The 25835-nt window shown below is 37.1% G+C and overlaps 1 protein-coding gene across 9 annotated transcripts in view; it reads left to right on the top strand.

Annotated features, from left to right (window-relative positions):
- DAB1 (DAB adaptor protein 1) overlaps positions 1 to 25835 on the top strand; it is a 771291-nt gene that overhangs the window by 575518 nt on the left and 169938 nt on the right. For 6 of the 9 annotated variants that reach the window (XM_081946493.1, XM_081946496.1, XM_081946500.1 and 3 more), the window contains exon 5: positions 2878 to 3080. The exons of the other annotated variants lie outside the window; for them this stretch is intronic. In XM_081946493.1, the coding sequence (XP_081802619.1) occupies positions 3014 to 3080 (67 nt within the window). In that variant the 5' untranslated portion in view covers positions 2878 to 3013. The remainder of the gene's footprint in view (positions 1 to 2877; positions 3081 to 25835) is intronic. 9 annotated transcript variants of the gene reach the window in all.

Genomic DNA, 25835 nt, shown 5'->3' on the forward strand with positions numbered 1-25835 from the left:
ATCAGTGTGCTTTTTTTGTTTGTTTATTTTTGGATTTTGGGAAGAGTAATGTTGCAATGAGATAAGATAAGAAAATAGAACATCAGGGCTGTATGTGTGATTTCATTCTATTGGTCTTTGGTTTATAGACATATTCTTTAGCTTTAAGAATTTGTAGCCTCAGGGATTTTTCAGTATTTTACCAAAAATATTTCAGAATAAGTATTTGCCTAGTTCAGTGATAACTGCATGAATGCGCGCGTGAACAACCCCCCCCAAATGCAGTGCACATGTGGCCTCTGTGCATGTGCTCCCCTCATGTGCCACACCCTCAGTGCATGTGTGCACTCTTTGCGTATACCCCGCTGCCCGCTCATGCACAGCAGAAACCCGACCAGGTGGCTGGTGGGAGGCACACATACATGCGCAGTAGAGCTGAAGTAGGGTGACGTCTCGTGTGCCCACAGAGAGGGCACTGCATGCCATCTGTGGCACATGTGGCATAGGTTTGCCTAGTGGTTAAGATACCAGGCTAGAAGGTGGGAGACAGTGAATTCTAGTCCTGCCTTAGCCATGAAAGTCAGCTGTTTGACTTTGAGCCAGTCATTCACTCAACCCAACTTTCCTCACAGGGTTGTTCTTAGGAGGAAAATAGGAGGAGGAAGGTGTGTTGGGTATGTTCATTGCCTTAATAAATTTAAAAACGTAATAAAGGTGGGGTATAAGTAAATAAAACAATTTAGTCATCAACAGTAGTTTGGCTTAGTTAGTGTTTAATTCAATAAAACTAGCTTTCTTTTTGGTACTGGCCATTATGCTAAACAGAAGCCCAGGCAGCTTTAAGATCTGAGACTATAAAGGAATCAGAATTCCAATAGAACGACAATCTTTTTCTATCATTCAATAGCTGATTTCCTCTTTCATGCTGATACGCTTCTGTTGCATCACACAGAGTATTCTATAAAGCATCAGTCATACTGATAGCCTTACATGAATGAGTTTTCTAGTAGAATAGCAACAGTGGCATGCTTATTATGAACAGAACAGCCAGATTTCTCTGTGCAACTAAAAGTGCTTTTCCCATGAATAAGAAAATGGTTGAGATGCTGTTTTGAGAGAAACGCAAGATAGATATATAAGATGTTCATAAATAGTGGAAAAATTGGTGAAGAAAACATTTATATATTTAGCATACATTTGAAATTAAATTATTTGTATTGAAGAGTGTGAGCAATGTGATGGCCTAGAGGTGAAGACTTCCCACTCGGAAGGTTAAGAGTTCAATCCTAGGCGGAGAGAGATGTTTTTCTATCAGGACGCAAAGAGAAAATATTTGCTGCAAACTTTGCATAGGTGTCAAGAAAGACATCTAGCCAGTAAACGCTCAGCTCCACTCTGTCACCTTGAACCCACCCCGAAGCAAGAGATTCAATCAGGGGTGTCAAACTCAATTCCATTGAGGGACACATCAGGGTTGTGTTTGACTTCTGGGGGCTGGGGTGGGCATAGCCAGGGTGGGCATGGCCAGCTTGACATCACTTGTGTCAGGGGTGCCTATGGTGGCCCAAGTGCTTGGATGCCACAGCCTCCTGCAACCCTCTGCCAGCAAAAATGGAGCTCAAGAGGGCTGTACGCAAGCTCCATTTTTACTGGCAGAAGCACCGCGGCCCGGTCCTTCTCTGCTTCCAGGGCCATCCTGTGGGCCAGATCTAAGTACCCCATGGGCCGGATCAGGGCCACAACCTTGATTTTGACACCCCTGGATTACAGGATCATAAAAAGAAAAGAAAATGGGTTCAAGTGTGTGATTTTGTCCAAATATAGAATTATACTAAAATACAGAAAAGATAGGCTTAAACAGTAGTCTGTTTTGTTGCCACAGTGTTTATAACTTCCCTTTCAAGCAGTAGCTTGGTAGCTATATACAAAAAACATTTGTGCAATCAGGTGGGCTAGTGGAGAAGGAACTGTACATTGAGTATTTGTTCTGATTCTTTTTTGTACATTGAATGTATGGTAGTTAATTATTTACCTGCTGGAGCTGTATGTAGGAGGACCATTCTGTCTTGAGATATTGGATTGATCCGGGCAGTAATAGTAAATTAATTTGAGTCTGTCATTGATAGTCAGAAAATAGAATTGCATCACTTCAACTCAAAGTATTGAAAGTTACCATCCTGCTTTAGACTTTTTATTTCAAGCCTCTTATAATATCAGGATTATAGCATGATGACTATTCTAATAGGTAAGATAGTGCTTTGGTCTCTATGTTGCTGCTTTGAAGAAGTGTTTCTGTGGGGTTTCCTGAAAACTGAAGCACACCTATGAAATTGCTTACAGCTGTAATAAAATATAACATTTTATGTATACAATTGCCAATGAGTTGTTGTTGGATTGAAGTATTAAGGGCAATAGAGAACCAGGTACATATCTAATCTCAGGCAAGAGAAGTTGTTTGGAAGATAATACGAAAAGGTTGCACTATAAGCTATTTTCAGCTCACAGAGGAAAATTTAGATGTAAACTTACCCATTTTTTCACACATTCACTATAAATGCGAATACAAATAACTTTATTGCCATCATTAACCAGCAGAAACTATAAATACAGCACATGTATGTTTATAAATTTTATGCATGTTTATGTGTAGAAATTGTAAGAAATTCTCAGGACTTTAGTAAGCATCAAGGTTTATTCATAGTATTTATTTGTTACCTACTGTAAATATCCCACTGAAATTAATATAACTCTCAAAATGTTGACAAACAGAAAATTAGAGTTATTTCTTAACACACATGAGAATTAACATAAATTACATAGGTAGTTTCAACTGAACCTTTATATGTCTTAGAAAACGTATTCTTAAGATGGCTTAATTGTGTTGTTTTTTTATTATAGCACTTCAAAAGGGTGAATGAAATGAGCTCTTTCGATTCTAGTATTTGAAAAGCTAAGTAATTCTCTGGAAGAATTGTTCTAAATGAACCTGGCCAAGATACTGGATCTGTGTGAAGAGGACTAAGGATACAATAGGATGTCAACTGAGACAGAACTTCAAGTGGCTGTTAAAACCAGCACAAAGAAAGAGTCTAAAAAGAAAGGTAGGAATGTCTTGTACTTTACAGCTTAGTTAAGGATGGTACTATTTCTACTTACAGGATCTTGTATTGTTGTTTTGTTAGAAATTAACTGACCAGATAGGTACACCAATTCTGTCCCTCCATTAAGCCTGAATGCATTGAAATAATTAAATAATATGCAGAACCCGCATACATTCCTATAATCGGGTTTGTTCTTTATTTTTCTATAAGTATTTATAGGGGAAAAAGAGATTTCCAGTAGAATATTTTCACAAATTATTTTAAAAGTGCCTTTTTATTGATTGCTTTAGAGATAATTTTTGCTCTGTTTATTAATTTTATTTTCTCCTGTGACTTTGTCAACCAATCTAAATTTGGGTGGATATTGTAGCTAATCATATTTCAACATTTTTGTATACCGTGATGTTCCATTATAATGAGGATAGTCCTTTCTGACCTTCATATGAATAAGCTTTTTTCATAGCTCACCTGATCCTCTATTTCTACTCTGTGCCATATATACCATATTTATTTCTTGTCTATCCATGCAATCTATGAAGTTGCATTGACTTATAGTAGATACTATATTAAATATTTTTGCCCCTTAATACATTTATATGCATACAATTTTAGTTTTTAAATATTCAAAATCTCTTCCTTCACAGGCCAGGTAGTGAACCTCTCTATTACATCACATGGCTTTTTAACTATCTTCTCCAGAGTTAATTTGGCCCATATCCTGATTGGTTTTTTTAAAAAAATCTTCAAATCTGGCTCTTCTCTCCCCCCCCCCCCAGTGATTGATGGGTTGTTTATGGGATCTTTATTTTAATGGTGTTGGCATTATTTTTCTGGGTATTTGACATACACACATATACACACACAGCACAACACAACATGAGTGAGGGGCAGAATAGACAATAGTGTGATCTTTTTTGTGTATGGATTCTCACACAATTAGCAAATTAAATGAGAATTTTTTGTGTATGGATTCTCACAATTATCAAATCAAACGAGAATTTTTTGTTTATGAATTCTCACACAATTAGCAAATCAAATGAGAATTATCATGCTCCCCTGAAGAAAACCACCTTTTGAGGACGAAGCAAAATGATAAAAAAACAAGTAGCTTACAATAAACAAGATGAGTAAAATTTTGGGTCATTCTTACCAATCAACAGTGACTTTAAAATGTTTATTTTGGACTACATTTATAAAAAAAATGACTGGCATTGTTTTTTCCCTGTTTCTCATTTTTCTTGTCAGCTGTTCTTGAGAGCAAATTTTCTGACTCTTCTATTTCTTGGGCTAAAACACCCTTTGGACTGTATTTTGTACTTGCCAGCCCTCAGCCCAACAAAGAGTTCTGCTTTTCTGTTACTGATTAATGAAGCAAATTTATCATGTAATCACTTGGCAATGGTTTTTGAAGTCTGTGGTACAATTTTCTTTTTCACCAAACACTAAAGACAATGGAAATTACCATGATTCAATCTGCGCTTTTCTACCTGTCTTATACAAAAGTAATGCTTTGTCTGCTGTGTTGGCAAAAACTCCTTTCTGACAGTTTAGGCTAAAATTTAAAACATTTAAAAGAAATGCTAGTGCCCTCCTCTCATTCTTCTTGCTTTGAAGGGAAATCCTTAAGTTACACATAAGTTAGGCAATTTACCCAGGGGATAATATTTGAGGAAAAAAGAGATATTTGCACAGTTGACATCTTGATCCTATTCCTTGCCTATTGCTGTAAAGGACATGAAAGAGACTTTAGAGCTGCATACTTTCCCTGACTGCTCTTTAGAAGACCAGATCCTGAAGATGAAACTCAAATACTTTGGCCACCTAATGAAAAGGAAGGACTCACTGGAGAAGAGCCTAATGCTGGGAAAGATTGAGAGCAAAAGAAGAATGGGACAACAGAGAAGGAGGTGGCTGGATAGAGTCACTGGATGAGCTTTAGTAGACTTCAGGGGATGGTAGAGGACAGGAGGGCCTGGAGGAATATTGTCCATGGGGTCGCAATATGTCGGATACAACTTTGCAACTAATAACAATAACTTTCCCTAGTATTACTTAGCTTACTTGCATGTAACTAGTGCTTTGGGGGGGGGGTTTAAACATCCTCTTATGTAGGTACTCTGAGTAAATCATGCTTATTTTGTCCTTTTGGGGGGAACTACTTTTTCTGCTGTATGGGAACTCTATGAAATATACTTGGATAATGCTGAGAAGTTGACACATTCCTTCTTAGTCCTGTGCTCTTCGGTGACTAAGAAAGAATTAAGTGCCTGAAAGCAGCTTTTCACTCTAAGTCTGTAAAAAAGAAAAAAAGAGCTGGGTAGTTCCCGTCCTTCTTTCTACGTCTTGCTGCAGACTGTGGCTTAGTCAATAAATTATGCTTAAGCAGTGTATGACATTGTGATTGATGTTGAATCACTTAGTAGAATTTGTGTTTAATGCCTTCCTGTAGGGCAGGATTCCTGGAATCAGCAGTCAGAGATCACCGGGCAATGACTTGCTTAGCAAACTGATACCTATTCTTGTGGGTTATGATGTATGGATAGGCGCTTTTAAAAATTAAAGGCCAAGAATATCTTCTGAACCATTAGTATTAGTTCCCAGTCTGCAGAATGCTTACGAAATTGGGGGGGGGGGGGGGAATCAAGACTTTGTACTTTGCCCACTCCTACTCCCAATATAAGGAATTGAGAAACTTCAGCCATTGTTATATTCCTGGGCGCAAATATTTCATAGTAATTGATTAGTTGTAATTGTTAGAATATATGTTTTAAGTGACTAATATTATAACTGTTATGAAATTATTCACTGCAGGTCCTAGAGTATAAATAGCATTATTTATTAAAGTCAGAATGAAACAAATAAGCCTTTGGTTTGAAAGCCAGTGTATGTTTTCGTATATTGAGCTTGACTCCTTACTTCAGCTTTATAATCATGGCACAAATACTGTTTTTATGGTATATATTCTCACAATATAATTTTTTCACTTTATAAAGTTGTCTTTGCTTGTAGGAGAAATAAGATAGCTGGATTTGTAGTTACTTTTATTTGTTTTGATAAAGGAATATTGATCCCTTAGGACGGAGGGGGTCTTTGGTGCTATCTGAACTTGGTTGTTTACATTTCATTGACAGAAGGAAGTAGGGCCAAAGAGCAAACCCCACTCTCTTTTAGTTCTTATTTTACCTAATTGGCTAATGACATGTCTGCAAAAAAACGACCAAGCTTAGAGAGCATCATGGATCCCACAGTTAAAACTTGAGCTACAAATAGTCTTTCCTATTGATTTCCTAAGAGATCAACATTTTAAAATTATTATTTTTAACAATGAAATATATATATCTTCTGTGTTTCTGCTGACTGCTGACTCTAATAATTATGGATTGGATTCTTCAGAGATACTTGAACACTTGGCTTATGCAGAGTAGTCCTGTAAAGGTTATTTATTTTACTTTTTGGTTGTAGCATTTTTAAAGATTCTGAAAGATGTCGGACATCAATAATTAAAAGCAAGCGGAAATAATTCTAATTCTTAAATATATTAGTTCATATTCTATCTTAACCTCAAATGCCTATTTGCATAGCAAAGAAGTGGGGACAAAGAGATTTCAAAGAATTCTCTCAGGAATTTAATTAAATTTATTTTGGCCATTTCCCCATAAAATGAATATCCTATTGCAAGAGTGTGATACATTTTTTTTAATAAATCTGACTCATGAGTTGTCTATTTAGTTTTGTTGCTGTAGAGGAGAATAAATCAAGTTATTAATAACCTTGAGAAAGCAAACTGTATGGTTTTATTAGTCATACTTGTTAAACATGTGTAATCCCAGATTGGGATTATAATAATAAGAGAAAATTCATTGATCTAAATATTTATAGATTAAGGTACTAAAGATTTATTTATTCCACTTGAAACGCACAATAGCATTTATTTCTTGAGATGTTGACTTCATCAGCTGCAGATACAAATAAATTAAAGTAAATCAGCTTCTTGCCCTTTGTAGTTCACAGTCTATTTCTCATCCCATATTTGGCAAGAGAGTCATTTAGGTTTTAGGCTGTTTCTCTTCTTGATTAGTTTTCATCCATTGCTTCTTCTACTTCAGGTGCTTTGGAGAACAGATTGATCCCCTGTTCTTTGTGGCAGCCCCTTAGATATTGGAAAACTGCTATCATATTGCCCCTAGTGCTCCTTTGTAATAAATTCAGTTTAATTCATACCCTATTCCTGCAATGGTTTATTCTCCATCATCTTTGTTTCTTCTCTCTGCACTCTTTCTAGAGTCCAACATGTTTTTGTATTGTGGAAACCAAAACTGGATGCACTATTCCAAGTGTGGTCTTAAAGACATTACAAAGTGGTATTGACACTTCACGTGATCTTGATTGTATTCCTGTATTAATGTAGCCCAGTGTTGGCTTTTTTATCTCCTTGTCTAAATCATTGATGAAGATACTGAAGAGTACTGGGCTTAGGACAGAGCCTTGGGGTACTTCATGGCATACTTCCGTCCATGTAGATGCAATTCCTTTAAGGACTACAGGTTGAGTGCAGTTGATCAGCCAGTTACAAATGGGGGTGATGCTATCTAATCCAAAATTTTCTATTTTATCGAGTAGTAGATTGTGGTCAACTTTATCAAACGCCTTACTGAAGTACAAGTAAATTATAACCCAAGCTTTTTGCTAGTCATTAATTTTGTCACATTGTTAAAATAATGCAATATTTGTCTGGCATGATCTGTTTTTGACAAACCCATGTTGGCTTCTGGTTATGACTCTGTTTACCTCTAGGTGTTTGCAGATTTGGTGCTTGGTTACTTTTCAAGAATCTTTCCATATTATCGATGTCAGGCTGATTGGTTTATAGTTTCCTGGAACCATTCTTTTTCCTTTTTGGGAGATGAGAATTACATCAAACATTTCTAATGCTGTGGTAATTCCTGGACAATGTGAAGAAGAACCCAAAGAATCCAAACAAACAACTAGGTGCTCTTCAGTTATTAATTGCAATGAGAATTAAAATTGCAGCATGTCATGATTCATAATAAAGAGAAATTTATTATACCAAGAGACATTGTAGTTCCTTTCAGGTTCACAATTGAAAAAAAAAGTGTGTGAAAAAGCTGTGAATTGGATGCTTTCCCTTCACAACTAGCTTGCAAATACTACATCTTTCCCCTAGGTCAGAGATGGCAAACCTTTTTTGGCTCACGTGCCATAAGTGGGGGGAGCACAGAAGGTGAGGCCAGGCAGAGTGCCAATCGCTTGTCCTCCACAGGAGCCTTGCTCTCAAGTGCTGGCCAAGTGCGAAGGCAGGACTTCCCTCCCTCCGTTTTCTTCTTTTTCCTTCCCTCTTCATTCTCCTTTCTTCTTCCTTTCCCGCTTTCCTTCTTTTTGCTTCCTTGCTCTCTTCCCATCTTTCCCTTTTTTTTGTTTATCTTTCCTATGTCCCTTTCTCCTTTCTTGTCCCTTCTTATGCTCAAATGCATCATTTCTCCTTTTGTTTTGCTTTGCTTTTAGTTTGTTTTGCTAGCCCTCTGCCAATGAAAACAGAGTCTGGGGGTATGATGCACTATTCCCTGGGCCCTACTTTCATCATGGATGGCATCCTACAGCCCTCTGCCAGCAACAATGGAGCTCAAGGGGGTTGAGCTCTGTTTTTGCTGGTAGAGGGCTGCAGGAGGTTGTCTGGGCCAAAAACGCCCTGAGAGGGCCATGCGCAGCCCTCCCAAGCTCCATTTTCACTGGCAGAGGTATCGTGGGCCAGTCCTTCCCTGTTTCCAGGACAGCCCCGCAGATTGGATCCAGTCTGTGAGCCTTGAGTTTGACACCCCTGCTCAAGAGTAAAGGAACAGGCATTTCCTGAATTTCCCAATGTAATGAGAGCCAGTTTGTTTAGTGGTGAGGGTGCTGGTGTAGAATCAAGGAGACTGTGTGTTCTAGGCCTCCCTTAGTCATCAAGTCCCACTAGGTGATTTGTGCCAGTTATTTTGTGTCAGCGCAATCTAACTCACAGGGTTGTTGATATGGGCAAAAATAGGAAGCAGGAGTATTAAATATATTTACCACCTTCAGTGTGTGTGTTTGTGTAGGGGGTGGGACACACAGCAAGATGATAATTAACTAAGGAAGGTAGTTTTATCATTCAATGGCTATGAGGAAAAAATCCAGAACTGGAAGCTGAAATGGCAGCGTTAACCTAAATCCTTCCAGATTGTCCTTAAACTATTAAATAATAAGATACAGGAAGCATGAAGAGCAACACTCTGGATTATGTGACCATAAGGCAGAGTATTACAGAGGGGGAGTTGTCACCATTCTGAGCTGCTTCACATCTGCTTTACTATAGGAATGCTTTAGGAATGCTTTCACTGATTTTTCTGTTTATTTTTTTTAGTTGAATTGGATTATCAACCCATTTCCTAAACTCATAGTTTCTTTTGCTGATTTCTTCGCCCCGCGCCGAATTTTATTTATTGTCTGATTTTTGCCGGAGATTATTATTCTGCTGGTGGACTTACATACAGACAAATAAATAATATACCAAGACCTTTTAATCAGCACTTGATTCCTACAAACAGAGAACTAAAAGAATAGACAGTTACCAATATGGTATGATATTAAGTTAGATCAAAGCTGAGGATATGAAACTTTGTGATACCGGTCCTCCCACTTGCAACCATCACAGCATCTCTATGGTGACGTGATTAAAATTCAGACACTTTGCAACCAGCCTGTATTTATTTTTATATTTTAAGTCAATTATTTTATTGTAAATATATACATATACAGTGTATTGTCCAGGCATTCCATTTTATAGAAGTTAATAAGAAAAAATAACAGATATGCTGATAGTAATAATAATAATGCACAGGGAGAAACCAATATATATTTCACTTTAACAGACATCAATCTTGGTTTAGAATACATAAGAGCTGGATGTCATCGGAATTAAGCAGAAGTATGCAAGATATAGAAATAGAAACAAATCTATGGACTGATCATAATCTAATAAAAATTAATGGAAGGGACAAATGAGAAGAGTAAGATGGACTTTGAATCAATCTATCTTAAAATATAAAGATTTATACAGATGATAGGGAAAAGTGGAATTTTTAAAAAAGAACAGGAAAGGAGAGACTTCACTACAAAATGTCTGGGACACAGCGAAAGCATATATTAGGGCAGCGATGGCGAACCTTTTTTGGCTCATGTGCTATAAGTGGGGGAGCACAGGGGGGTCGTGTGCAGGCATGCTGCACCCATAATGCAATGAACAACCCCATCAGTGCACATGCGGGCACTACAGGCACGACCCCCCACATTTTTGCATGCTTTTTTCGCCCTCCCCAGGCTCCAGAGGCTTTATAGGAACCTGGGGAGGGTGAAAACAGCCTTCCCTGCCCCCCCCAGGAGTCTTCCCTGAAGCTTCCGAAGCAGTCAAAATGACCCTCCGAGCAAACTGGATGTCGGTTTGCTTGGAGGGTCATTTTAAGCGCTCCGAAGGCTTCAGGGACCTTCAAGAGGCTTCCCTGAAGCCTTCGGAGTGCTCAAAAAGACCCTCCAAGCAAACCGGAAGTCCGTTCCCGAACTTCCGGTTTGCCCATAGGGCCATTTTTTTGCACTCCAGAGGCTTCAGGGAAGCTCATGAAGTCTCCGGAGGGCCTCCGGGGGGGGGGGGGCAGGGGAGAATCTCTTTGCCCTCCCAAGGCTCCTATAAAGACTCTGAAGCCTGGGGAGGGTGAAAAATGGCTTTAAAAAAGGGTGAACTCAGCTGGCCAGCGTGCGCATTCGTGCTGGCCAGCTGACAGGGCAGCGCCTCGCGTGCCCTGACAAATTGCTCCTCGTGTCACCTGTGGCACGCATGCCATAGGTTTGCCATCACTGTATTAGGGGATTAACTATAACCTTTATATCGAGGAAAAATAAGAGAAAGTAACAATACCAAAAGACACTAAAAAAAGAATATAAAAGACTTGAAGTAGAGTTACAAAAAGAACCACAAAAGGTGAATCTAAAAAAATCAAATTGAGATAATTAAACACAAGTCAAATATAATGGAAAAAGAAGAACTGGCACAACAAATAAAAAGAGCAAAACAAACGGGAAGATGGCTAGCCTATAAACTGAAAAAGGAGAAAGACAAGAAATGAATAAGTAAGCTGCAGGATGAGGAAAGTATATTACATTACCAAATGGAAAAGAAAAAATATATAATTCAGGAGTTCTATAAAGAAGTTATATAACTATGAAAAAATCCCAGAGGAAAAAAATAATATAATACTTGGAAGAAAACCAATTTACCAAAGTGTCGGAAACGTTGAACATGTTGAATGAAAGAATAACAATGGTAGAATTAGTAGCGGCGATCAAAACACAAAAGAATAACAAAACACCAGTTCAAGATGGTCTACCAGCAGAAATTTATACAATTTACAAGATACATTGAGCTTGTCAATGTTAGAGGTATATGATGAAGTTTTATTAGAAGCCAAGATACCACACACATGGACAGAAGCTAATATCACTTTAATCCCAAAAGAAGGTTCAGAGTTAACACAAATAAATACCTATAGGCCAATATCCTTATTAAATGTATCTAGCGTTATTTATGAGAGTTGTGGCATCTAAAGTCATGTGAATGCCATTTGTGACCTTCACAGCTCGCTAAATAAGCAACATCAATGGGGGAAGCCAGATTCACTCAACAACTGCAATGCTTTTTTTTTAACTGTGGCAAAAAGGTTGTAAAATTTAATGTGACTCACTTAACAACCATCTTGCTTATCAATTATGGCCCCAATTGTGGTCATAAATCCAGAACTTCCAGTATATTTTTATGTAAACTGGTAAAAAAAACTTGTGAGGAAGGCAATCCGCCAAGCCTTCATCAGATATTTTGAGACCCATATTATAAGAGAAATATATATGATGTATATGGTATGAATAGTTACAACCCACAATATAGGAAACACTACACTAGAGACAGATAGGGAACAGATGGAATGTTTCTATGACTGCTATTGCATAATCTATACTTTCACCATCATTAATATTTATGTTTTAAATTCCTTCCTCATTTAGAAGTCTGATGTCTACTAACATGGGGCAAATAATGAATTTGCTAATAATAAATTGGCTGAGATCACTGTCTTTTGTTTATGTGGGGCAGGCCCATTTAATACATGCTTTCGACAATAACTTACATGGCTATTTCAATAATTCATAAATGCATGTGCTGCAGAGTTTAATTGATTGAGTTCAAATAATTTACAAAAATAAACCTCTTGTGTGAAAAGGTTACTGACAGCATTAATTAGAGATGCTCTGAGTCGTAGGATATGCTATGGAAATTTTTCCCAACTGAGTCACAATTGAAAAAGCCATTCATCTTCTTATTTTGTTAGAGACTAATTCTTTTCATTGGGCACATATTTTGACTTCATTTTCTCAGTGGAATGCAAGTGATCAGGGGGAAAAAAGAAAAAAGGCAACCATGATAAGCACAATTAGAAAGTTAAAGAAACTCTTTAGACATATTGGCATGCGTTTAGCTCTATTTCTAGACATAAAAGAGGCATATCTTTGCTTATTTATTATCTTTGAAATTCTAAGCATAGCTATTGCAGATCATTGCCAATCAATTTCTTAAACTATTTCAATTATTATTTCAAGAGGTATATGTGAACTTAAATAGATAAATGGCAGTATATTAAATGAAAACTGTTACTGATTTCAAAGTTTGGTTCAGTTGAATTAGCATTGCATTGATATTAGGATATTTTTTGGATCATTCTAAACTGACATTTTTTGTAAATATTTAAAAAATATTGTTAAATTAGATATTAGATATTTGTAAGATTTCTAAAACACATTTGGGATATTCCATAAGTTGAAGGCTAAAGCTATTAAAGAATATTAAGTAAATGTCTAATGATTGTAAGATGAAGATTAATTCAGCAAAAGTTATTTTTAGTGTTTACAGGGCTTCATTATATTGGAAGTGTAAAATTGGTAAGGGATTCACAATATGGGCTTAACCATTAATGGTCCATTTTAATTTATTTTGATAAATTTGTTAATTTAACAAACTAATATGAAGCCTAGTATTTATTTAGAGATGTGAATATATTGTAAACCTTATTATTAAATACAGAAAAGCAGAAGTGTTTTTTAGATTTATGGACTTGGATGACTGCTAGTATTTCTTAGATGTCATAAGTATTTCATAAATGTTATGATGAGATATCAAACAGCTGTAAAGTAAATATTGATAACAGCAAGGTCTAAATTTCACTAATCTTTATAGCATTTAAGCAAATCTTCTATGCACTTTATTGCAATCAATAAAAACAGATTTAAAAAACACATGAAAACACATTTTTTTCCTATAAGACTAAACATTGCTGTGTTATGAAGTCTTAAAAACACTTTGTGTATGCTTACAACAATGTATACAATAACACAATTTATTTAAGTTCCTAGCATAAATTTATAGAAGTAATGTGGAAAACGATTTTGAATCAAGACCATTCAAGTCCCTTTTGGCATGAAACAATAATAGGACAATTGCAGACAGTGCTCTACTTACAAACAGGTCACATTCCAAGAGGTTCTTCGTAAGTCTCTTATGTTTGCAAGTTCAAGCAAGTGTACATACACAATGCTTTTAAACTAACCTTCTCCCATGTTCCAGGACTTTTTTTATAAGATTGGAATGATTCAATAATAATAACACCAATAACAATAACAATAATAATACTTAATAATAATACTTAATAATAATAATAATACTTAATAATAATACTTAATAATGATACTTAATAATGATACTTAATAATACCTTAACAGTTCCTAGATCATTGGTTAGGACTCGAGCTGTTAGGCTACCAATCAGCCCCAAAGGCTGTGAATCTCACCAAAGATTAACCAGATAATAATAATACTAATAATGCTAATACTACTACTACTATTACTACTACTACTACTACTACTACTACTAATAATAATAATAATAATTTCACAAAATTTCACAAACTGACAACCTACAACGCCGTGACCGAGTTGCTAAGATCATTCACTGGAAATTGTGCCAGAAGTTTGGATTTGAGTACAGCAAAAACCACTGGGAACATCAGGTTGAGAAAGTTCTAGAGCAGCGGTTCTTAACCTGTGAGTCGCGACCCCTTTGGGGGTCAAACGACCCTTTCACAGAGGTCGCCTAAGACCATCAGAAAACACATATTTCAAAAAAATATGGAAAACATAAAATAATTTTATGGTTGGGGGTCACCACAACTTGAGGAACTGTGGCATTAGGAAGCTTGAGACCCACTGTTCTAGAGAATGAAAAAATCAAGATCTTGTGGGATTTCAGAATTCATACTGACAGGCATTTGGCCTACAATACATCTGACTATAACAATAGTTGAAAAGAAAAAAAAGTTTGGTTCATTGACATTGCAATACCTGGTGATGTGTGAATTGAAGAGAAGCAGCAAGAAAAAACTACAAAGTACTGGGACTTGCAAATTGAAGTTGAGCGACAGTGGAAAAAGAAATCATGTGTTGTCCCAATTGTAATTGGAGCCCTTGGAGCAATACCTAAAGGGCTACTTCGCTATTTGAAAATTCTAAATTTATCAGACTTGAACATTCTGACTCTACAAAAAACCACCCTATTTGGAACAGCTTATATCCTCCGATGTTACCTTAACAGTTCCTAGGTCCTTGGTTAGGACTCGAGCTGTTGAGCTACCAACCAGCCCCAAAGGCTGTGAATCTCACCAAAGATTAACATGATGATGATGATGATGATGATGATGACGATGACGATGACGATGATGATGATGTCCCAAAACAACTGGAGCACCACTTGAATACCGTAGGCATTGACAAATTTGCCGTCAGTCAATTGCAGAAGGCGGCTTTACTTGGAATTGCTCCCATCCTGTGACAATATCTGTAACACCATCAAACATCTAGATTTGCCTATCCCAGGTCCTTGGTAAGGACTCGATTGGTAGACAAAAATGCCAAACCCAGGCTGAACATCTGGCTGACTGTGTGATTAATAAGAATAATAAGAATAATTCAAAAGTTCTTAAATGATGCCTATACTCCTTTTATGTATCCAAGCTGCAGGTGATAGGATATCATTACAATTTTTGGGTTGGAACTGAGTGAAAAAAATCCTCTTCAGTAATTTATTTTAAATAGAACCAAGTAGACTAAGTTTATTTTCTAAAGAAGGCAAACCATGTGTACCTTGGAAGGCAGTGATGTTGGCAAACTAACTGAAGGTTGAAAGTGGCCATTTATCATGTTTTAAAACAGTAAGCTTATCATTTGAAAATATTACAAGTAAGTATTCCTGGAACCCATGCTTGGCATTCAATTAGCTATTCAGTTCGTCTCGATCTTACCCATTCATCATTACATGAAAAGAGTGTTCTAAGAAGGGAGTTGGAAATTAGTTGAGCCATTCTCTTAAAAAATATTGTTTTAATTTCCATAATGATACTTCAAATTATGTTCATTTCCTCAATTTCCCCAACACATATGCATGGTACAGCTGTAACAGAAATGTATATTTTAAGAAGATGTAATCGTAACACACACACACACACACGTATGTATGTATGTATCCTTGAAAATATTCTGTCTTGAAAAATGAGTTTTGTGTGCTCAGCCATTGAATTTGAAAACACAAACAAATAAGTGCCCAAAGTTGACAGCACTATAAATAGGCATGACAGCATCAACAATTGCTTAAAATCTGCTGGCTGTTTCAGCAAGCACTGTCATCATAAATCATATTTCTACTGTTATAGCTGAGTGAGAAATGTTACAATGAAGCATTGGAGATATTTGCATTTTCTGATAGGAAGTAGAATCTCATTGTTACAAACAACCTCATGTACTTTCTTCCCAGGCAATACCATTTTTTTTTGCCATGCCTATAAAAGTAGTCCCTCAACCTATTGCCACAATTGAGCCCAAAATTTCTGTTGCTGTTGTTAAGTGAGGTTTTATTCCCTTTATTCCCCATATTATTATTATTATTATTATTATTATTATTATTATTATTATTATTTTCTTGTAATAGCTGTTAAGTAAATCATTGCAGTTGTTAAGTTAGTAAAATGGCTGGTAAGTGAATCTGGCTTCCCAATTTATTTTGCCTGTCAGAAGGTTGCAAAAGGGGATCACATGACCCCAGGATACTACAACCGTCATAAATATGAACCAATTGTCAAGCATTTTGATCAAGTGACCACGGGACTGCTGCAACAGTCGTAAGTGTGAAAACTTTTATCAGTGCCATTGTAATGTTCAATGGTCACTAAACAAATGGTTATAAATTGAGGACTACATGTAGTGCGTGTCAGCAACATGAATCAGAACTGAAAAAGTGCCCACTCTTCAGCCAGCCTCCCCTGCTTCGGTACTTTTTAAAAAGACTTTAGAACTTCCCAAATCATGTTAATGAAATTCTGAACACAGCTGACATTTTTTGCTTTGAAGGGTTTCATTTTTTTTAGAAATATTTAGCATATCTTTGAAATATTTCTGCGCCATTCAGTGTCATCATCATAGTATCTGAGGCCCTGAGAGCTAACAATAAAAGAAGAACCAGTAGAATTATATAGGGCCATGATGGCAAACCTATGGCAAACGTGCCACAGGTGGCATGCAGAGTCCTGTTTGCAGGTATGCGAGCCATTTCGTGCGCGCACACCTCCTACTGGCCAGCTAATTTTAGGTCTGCACATGCACAGGGAGGTGGGGCGCATGCGGGGGATGCATGGGGGAGTGCGGAGGGGTGGTGTGCCCCCCTGCAGCCGGATTTGGTCCCAGGAGGCTGAAGGGAGGTCGCCTAGGTCCAAAATGGGGTGTTGGTGATTGCACATGCATACGTGGGGAGTATAGGGGTCATGCGTGCATGTGCAGGGGGGAATTGTAGCGTGTGTCATGCATGCATTGCATTTTGGCACGCGACCACAAAAAGGTTAGTCATCACAGATATAGGGTATAGCAGGGATCTCCTATCCCTGGGCCACCGCCATTTGAAACCTGGCCGTGCAAGCATGGTGTGTCCACTGCTTGCACAAATGGAGCTGTGTGAGTGCACATGCACACTGCTTGCATTGAATCATCCCCTCTCCTCCTTCCTCCTGCTACCGCCGCTGCTGGTTCTCAATGCCAATAGGTTTAGTGGACTGCTGTGTTAAAGAAAATATTTTAAGAATGTAGTGAGCGCTAGTCACTAGATGAAATTCTTGAAGAAGCATCCTAAAATCTCTTCAGAAGATTTTACCATTGAGGGGTGGAGATCAACACCCGTTTCCTCCATTATGGATCCAGACAAAGTACTTCTGTTGCATCCAGTATAATATAAAATATGGAACTATGTACTTAAATGATCATTTTATGAAGAGAAGGGGGGAAAAACCTCCACACATTTAGACTAATTTATGAAAAAGCGAATAATCCTAGCTCAGAGGTTTTTTGTAGATTCATTGATAACTGGCTTCCGAGAGTAACAATATAAGCAAAGTAAATCTGGTGAGGCTGAATTAGCAAAGGATCCATTCTTCGTCCAGTTTCCACGCTGTAGGACAAGAAGCCGTTGATTGGCTTCCACCTTTTCCCTTTTACCACTTGAGTGGTATCCCAGGTATTCAGCCACCAAACACAAAAGAAGGGTAAGTTTGTATCTTCTCATGTCTTTCCTATGTTTGCCACGAATATCTCTATATGGAAACAGCTGCTTTGCACAGCTTGTTAGTACAGGCAAAGCACAGCTTCTTCAGGTATTGAAGCAGCTGTGTTCTTTGGAAATGTTGCAGAACTGTTTTCAAGGCTGGCCTGGTTATCTTCATGTGACAGTATTACCACTGACAACAAAGTGGCTGCAAAAGTAAGTATGTGTGTAGACAGCTGGCGGTGCAAACTTTCCAAAAGATGTGGCTCATTTATTGCTTCAAAGAGAAGCATTATTTGTATCGATACACTTGGTGAAGCAACTCTTGAATGCCAATAAATAGCGATTTTTCCCTACATGGGAACTTAGAGGTAGAAAAAAGTGTCCTATAAATTTTAATCTTTTAATATTATTTATTTTAATTACTTATTGCAAACTTGGTTTTACCACTTCCTTTGTAAAATTGTAATAGCATAAAGAAAATGAAATAAAACCAATTCGGTATACCTGGGACATAAACATTTCTTCGGTTGTACATTTCCATCATCATTCTTGTTATATGTTTATAATTACCAGGTGTCACAAATTTTGTCTAATACAGAATATAATTTTTTCCTAACAGTTCTGTGATAATTTAAATAATGGTTGCTTTATATCTAATAATTTTCTAGCAGGGACACAAAATATGGACAGGTTTGGGATGATCTGTGATAATTCATTTTAAAAATATCCCAAAACCTCCTTATTCTGTTCATTTAACCTTCATCCCACCACCTTATCATCTTTTTCCTGCAAAATCTGGGTTGTAGGTTTTTGATTTAGTATGCAGGTAGTCCTCATCTAGTTCATTTAGTGACCATTTGAAGTTACAATGGCACTGAAAAAGTTAACTTAACCTATGACCATTTTTCACACTTATGACCACTGCAGCATCCTCATGGTTACGTGATTTACATTTGGATACTTGACAAATAACTCACAACATATGACGGTTGCTCTGTCCCCGGGATCATGTGAGACCTTTTTGCGACCTTCTGACAAGCAAAATCAATGGGGAAGCCAAATTCACTTAACAACCCGTGTTACTAATTTAACAACTGCAGTGATACATTTAACAAATGTAGCAAGAAAGGTCGTAAAATGGGACAAAACTCACTTAACAAATTTCTCACTTAGTAACATAAATTTTCGGGTCAGTTGCAGTAATTAATTAAGGAGTACCTGTACTACCCTTCATAGTGTACTGTTCAGTTAACATCCAGATACTATGACTTATAAAGTGTGAATGAAAAAAATGTGAATAATGCCTGTTGGAAATGTATAGTTAGAAATGTTAGTTGCTTTCTTCAATCTCTGATCTAAATAGTGCCAACTTGATATGCTAGATACAGTTACATTGTCTATAAACATGCAATATATAAACTCTGCAAATTGCCACAATTACAGTGTAATCTAAAAATATCAAGCAAGAATTATATAGACCGACCCATCATAGTCCTTTATTCAATATTTGCTGTGATCTTTAATCAGAAAGTAATGTATGTATGTATGTATGTATGTATGTATGTATGTATGTATTAGTGGTGTGATACAAGCAGTATGCCCCGGTACAGGCGTACCGGTGCCTGCTGGGAGCACCAGGTACCGTTCCGGTATGGTGCCCCGGAGGGCCCACCCTCCCGCCTGCTCTTCTTATCTCTGTTTGAGATAACTGGGGCATTTGTGCATGTGCACGGGGCGTATGCCACCTGGGCGATGCTCCGCCGAGCAGCTGGAGTGTCGCGGGCAGTGGGTATGCATGCGTGTGCTGTGGACGTGGTGGACACTCAGCCCTGTTGCAGCCTACCGGTTGCAACGGGAACCGGAACCCACCACTGGGTATGTATGTATGTATGTATGTATGTATGAATGTATGTATGTATGTATGTATGTATGTATGTATGTATGTATGTATAAGAATTTCCAGTAATGTTTCATTCCCTCTTTTATTTTTCTTTTACAAAATCAAAGGATTGTCTTGAAGACCATAGCTTTGCCTCACCTGTTGCCCTTTATTTTAGGGTTGCCCTCTGACACATGAAGGTGACATCTTCTATTATAGACTAATAAGATACAGAGACATTTAAGACATAGAACACATGTTTTGGATTTATTTTGATGCTGCAATAAAATTCTTGTTTTGCATCAAGCTATTACCATTTAGAAAGAGTCATTACAGGACTAAGAGGGTTTACTAAAGGTTTTATGGATATAGAGACAATCAGCACATTAACCTTTTAATAACTAGCTTTGGTGATCTTTTTGTGGGATATAGCATGACCTACATTTTAATAAATATAGTCCTGACACATTGCCACAACACTGAATTTACGTTTGTCACCATGGAGATAAACAGGAACAATATTTTTGGCTATAGTATTGAGTGAGTCCAAGACTTTCTTCTGACACACAGAAACTAATATAATAAGGAAATAAAAATAGGAGAGCTCAAACTACATAAAAAATCAGTAAAAATCAATTGACTACCCTCAGGATGAAACAGAGAAGAATATTAAGTAGAAGACTTGAGTTGACAGGAGAAAAACCTCTGTTGAATCATATAATTCTGTTTTGCTTCATTACAACTAAGTTAAGAAAGTCAAAGGAAAAAGGCGATTCAGTCAGATCGTTTATCATAGTATTCTGGACCAGACACCTTCACATTAAAAATATTTTGTTTGAAAATTAATTGGATTAGGATAAAGTTTCTGATACTTTCTAAGATATGATTCCTGTGATACTTTATGGGGCTTTTATAGAAAACACATTCTGAAGCATATGTTCCAGGATAATGTTGCAGGATCCAATCTGGGTCAATCACCAGAACCAGAAGTTTAGTCTTATGAGCTTTTGGACTTGTGCTACTTGTAGCTACTAATACTAGGCATATCATGGTGAAAGAAATGTACTTTGCTTGTTCTATTGAAGTTAAAGGGCAAAATGCAGATTCTGGGACATTGCCTTCCATAACTGGGAGTGACACAAGAGATGTTCGTTTCCTACACCAACACTGTAAATTATGCCCAGAAAATTCTGCATAATTTAGTGTAAATCTGTCAACATGGGCACCATATGATCTTTCTAGTGTATGTTGGTGGATTTTGTGCCATTGAAATCTCTGGATATTTTTCAAGGGCAGCTTCACACAGAGCATTTTGCAAAATCTTGAAGTGCAAATGAGGAATGAACAAACTTTGCCAAACCTGGCTGGCTCAGGAATAGTTTCATCTGGCACACTGGATCTAATTGCCAGATGGTCAGCTATGTTCCTCATCATGACTCTCAACTGGGCAATCTAACAACAGCTGAGAACCAAGGTGTCCTCTTAGAATGTGGACAGGAGTAGGGCCACTCAAAACAGCAATTCAAAAACAGCCCCCTATTTATAATTGCGTGTATAAAGTGGGATCACATACAATTTTCAGCATTGCTGCATGGATTATAGGTTATGTATTTTTAGTTTAATTTGGACCAAACCATTTTGCCAATTTTTATATCAGATCAGCTTCCCAAGTTGACCTCAGGTTTTGGAAATGTACTGTATTTGCTAATATTTTAACTTATCAATGCTTTCTTGCTATTTCTCAAAGTTGATTGGATACAAATACTAAAGATGCATTAGGATTTTTTTTAAAAAATGTTCAATGCATATGAATAACAAATAGTTTACTATTAGTTAATCATCTTGACTGCTCTTTACACATACTTTGTAGATTTATTTATTATTTTAATCTCATTTAAATTGTTTTAGAATATTAGAATTGTAAGCCTCCCAGAGTCACTTGGTTGTGACTCTGTTAAGTTGGGCGGCTATAGAAATTGAATGAATGAATGATAACGTATAAACTTAGAACACTCTTTGTTCAGTTGTATATTGCAATTCTAGCAGTACTCCAACTGGAAATCAATACAGGATTAATCAAACTGAAAAAAAGAAGTATTTATAACCCCAAATCCTAAACTGAGCACTGTTAATTAACATATGTTATCCCATCAAAAATGTACACGAAGTCATAAAACCCAGTGAGATTTCTGAATGAATGATTTTTCTTGCACGTAAGCAAAAAAGTTTATTCTACTACCCAGTTCTTCCTTGCCAACATTCTGGCAAAACCGCCAGCACAATATCCATTTATATGGGAATGTCTAAGTAAGAAGAGGGTATTAAATGCCCATTTAATGGCCATTTAGGTTTTGGTATTAAAATTTCCTCTGTCTCCACGAAATATATAGTAATATTCATAAAAGTGTGTGTGTGTTGGGGGGGGGGGGTGTTATCAGACATGAAAGTTCAGAATAGACCTGGTGAGAGAATGTAGGATAAACCATCCTTCTTGTATTTATCTCTGACAATACCTGATATAAAAAGGATTTTATCAAGTAATTACCTGTGAATTAAGGGATAATCTTACATTTACTGATAAGAATAGAAATTGCTTAAAAATAAGGAATGAATAAGTACAAAGATACAAATAACAAGACATTATGGCTGAAAATGTATATTAAATGTTAACACCATTGTAAGAGAAAACTTGTCATGTTATTCTTTCACTTCATGTCATGCTCATTCATATCTTCAAAATAACCCTAATTTTGTAAAACTTTTAGAAAGCTAATTGATTGGTCAATTCTATATTTCTTTGTTTTTTTAAAAAGATCAATTGACTATTAGAAACATATATGTGCTTAATTGTATAATGTATCAAATGTATTATGAAATTATTTAGTCTTTTCCCTTAGTTGGCAAGCAGTGCTGTGTGTATAGCTCTACAGCAAGGGAGTCAAACTCGATTTCATTGAAGGCTGCATCATGGTTGTATCTTGACTTTGGAGGGCCAGGGTGCGTGGCCAGGGGTGGGCATGGGCATGAGCATTATCAGCAAGTCGGGGGCACCTGTAGTGGCCAACTGCTAAGGCAGGACTTCCCCAAGATCCTTCTCAGTATCATTATATCCTTCCTTCTCTTTCCTTCACTCTTCATTCTCCTTCCTTCTTCCTCTTTCTTTATTTTTCCTTCCTTGCTCTCTTCCCATCTTCCTTCCTTTTTCTTTGTCTTTCCTCTTTCCCTTTCTCCATTCCTGTTCCTTCTTGCATGCTCAAATGCAAATGGGGAAACATTTCTCCTTTTGTTTTGCTTTTTTTGTTTGCTTTGATAGCTCTCTGCCAGTGAAAATGGAGCCCACAGCCCGTTTTTGGCTGTGATGGGCTCCTGCAGCTCTCTGCTAGCGAAAACGGAGGTCTCTTTTCGCTGGCACAAACACCGTGGGACGGTCCTTTGCTGTTTCCAGGGTGGTCCTGCTGGCTAGATCTAAGTACCCCACAGGCCAGCTCCAGCTCGTGGGCCTTGAGTTTGACCCCCCTGTTTCTAGGGTATATACTCTTGCCCTCAAATTCTCTGCATTGGTCCAAGCATTAATATTTACAAGGTAACCTTTGTTGTCATTTTTTACTGTGGGTACACTGGCACACATTAAAAATGAAAATCTGTTGCCTGCTCTCAAAACTGTCAAACCATTCACTAAGGCTGCATTACTATTACTATTAGTCTTATCATTCCTATCACCCACCTTCTCCCACTTATAACTGCATGACTGTAACTTTGTTGCTTGTATCCTTACGATTTATACTGATATTTATTGTTTCCTGATTGCTTATTTGTACCCTATGACTATCATTAAGTGTTGTACCTTATGATTCTTGACGAATGTATCTTGCCTTTTTATGTACACTGAGAGCATAGGCACCAAAGACAAGTTCCTTGTGTGTCCAATCACTCTTGGCCAATAAAGAATTCTATTCTATTCTATTTCATTCCATTCCATATACATACATATGTGTATACATACACCCATACATATAAATGTTAATCACTGTCCATCTTGAATACATGGCGGAAAGAGGAATCTTGAGAGTTCACAAGGTTGATACTGTATGGAACAAAACTTGACTGAATCTGGGTGTCCTCCTTCAGATACAAAGCTGCCTCCCAGAAGGTAACAAATAAAACAGGTCATGAAGAGGATATGTAGTGCCCCAGACAATGCTGCAGACGCTGTTCAAGCAATGCTTATATGCTATGTCCTGGATAGAAGGGAATGAACTGCCAATAATCTTTTCTGCCATCCTCACCACTCACTGCACTACCTTCCTGTCTGGAGTAGTAATCCTTCCAAATCAGACTGTAATTCAATATGACAAGATGCACTCGATAATCCCTGGTGGAATCATTGGCTAGAATAGAGAGGGAAGTAAAGAGGCAATCTAGCTTGGAGTCCCTCCATGGGAAAAAGCAACAGAGGTTAAACTCTGGAAGCCTTTATCTGCCTTTTTCCAAGATAATGCAGTTTCTTGTAAAGATGTGATCAGATCAGAAGCTACTTTTGTCTTCTCAGTGAGTTGATCTGATTTCCTGAGCTTGGCATTATTTTTGACGCACCTGTACATTGGATGTAGCGGAATCTTTGTTAAGGAGGGAGAATAGGAAGAGCGAGAGAAAAAATCAAAACATTTAGAAGGAAAAGGAGAAAAAGAACACCAGGAGAAAGTGAAGTGTCCTAGTATAGACAGAGATTGCCTTTTGGTTTATGGAATATGTTAAAGATCTGACATTAGAGCCCGCATCAAAATAAAAGACAAACAACAACACCTCCCTTCATCAGTGTGCACATAAGTTTATTTGGGTTATAGATTCTTGCATTACCTCTAAACATAAATATAAAAAGGGCTGATTACTATGATGATTTAAAAAAAATTCCCAATTATTAATATGAGATTTTTGCAACCCCATTCTGTGTACACTTGTATTTCTCATTTTCAGAACATGGGTATCTAACCAATAAAATAGTGTAATTTCAGATAACATGACCCCTTTCATTTTCTCTTAAGATTTGCCCCTTTCTTTGTGTGTTACGCAGTTCCTATATTTTGCATTGTTTTTCAGTAAGTTTTTATTCTCAGTTCCCATTATTACTTGTTTGGCTTTCAGATCACTTACACTGTTTCCTATTCACATGCTTGTCTTTTGTTTTAGTATCTATTGCTACAAATTTTAGTAACCTGCTTTGCTTTGCATTCTGTTTCCTTTGTGTCTTTCCAAATGAAGAAACTTAAATAGAAATGTATATGACTCCTTCAGAGTTAACCTGTGGCAAGTATACTGAGCTAACAGATGTGTGCTTTGCTTGCTCTGCCCCCAAATAAGGGAGGGGGGACAAAATAACATATGGACAATGAGTTAATTTCCTTCAGATGAGCAACAACATTATCCTTGAGTACCTACGTTGTGTTCCAAATATAGTAGAGTAGTGAGATGGATGAGATGAGTGGGTACATGTTAATAATAGATTATATTGATCTGAATGAAGGAACAAAAGCCTGGGAGTGGCTAATAGACTTAACTAACACAGTTTATCTTAAAACAGAAACTCTCATATTTATGCCCGCTTTCTCTCCAATGAATTTTACTTACCTTGGACTGGCAAACTGTTCCTTATTAGTATGAAGTACGACATTAAATACTAATCGGACCAAGTCAATCGCATTTGTGTCTAGAACAAATCTCAAAGAATTGAAGAATATTCTGCTGTAGTTCAGTCTTTTGAATAATAACAGAACCTTAAGGACATGATTAATTAGGTTTACTGATGATAAAAATAAATGTAAATAAATATAGATAGAAGATGGATGGATGGACAGATGGACAGACAGACAGACAGACAGACAGACAGATAGTATAGATAGATATATTGATGATGATTCAGAATGAGCCTTTTTCTTCTTCATATCGTGGTTATGTATGCTTTTGTGTGAATTATTGGCATGTGCATATTCTTTTCTGACTTCTATTTGATGCAACTCTCATGCTGGCTTTCTCACACCCTTTCCTCTTGTCCTTCCATACATTTCTTCATTAGGATGCCCAGGTTTATAATTCATGTCCTCTGTTCATGGATGTGTTATACAGAAAAATCACAGTTTGCCACTCACTATCTTTTTCTTTAAAATGC

This window comes from Natrix helvetica (assembly GCF_964273705.1).
Source record: "Natrix helvetica genome assembly, chromosome: 3".
In the NCBI taxonomy this organism is placed as follows: Eukaryota; Metazoa; Chordata; class Lepidosauria; order Squamata; family Natricidae; genus Natrix; species Natrix helvetica.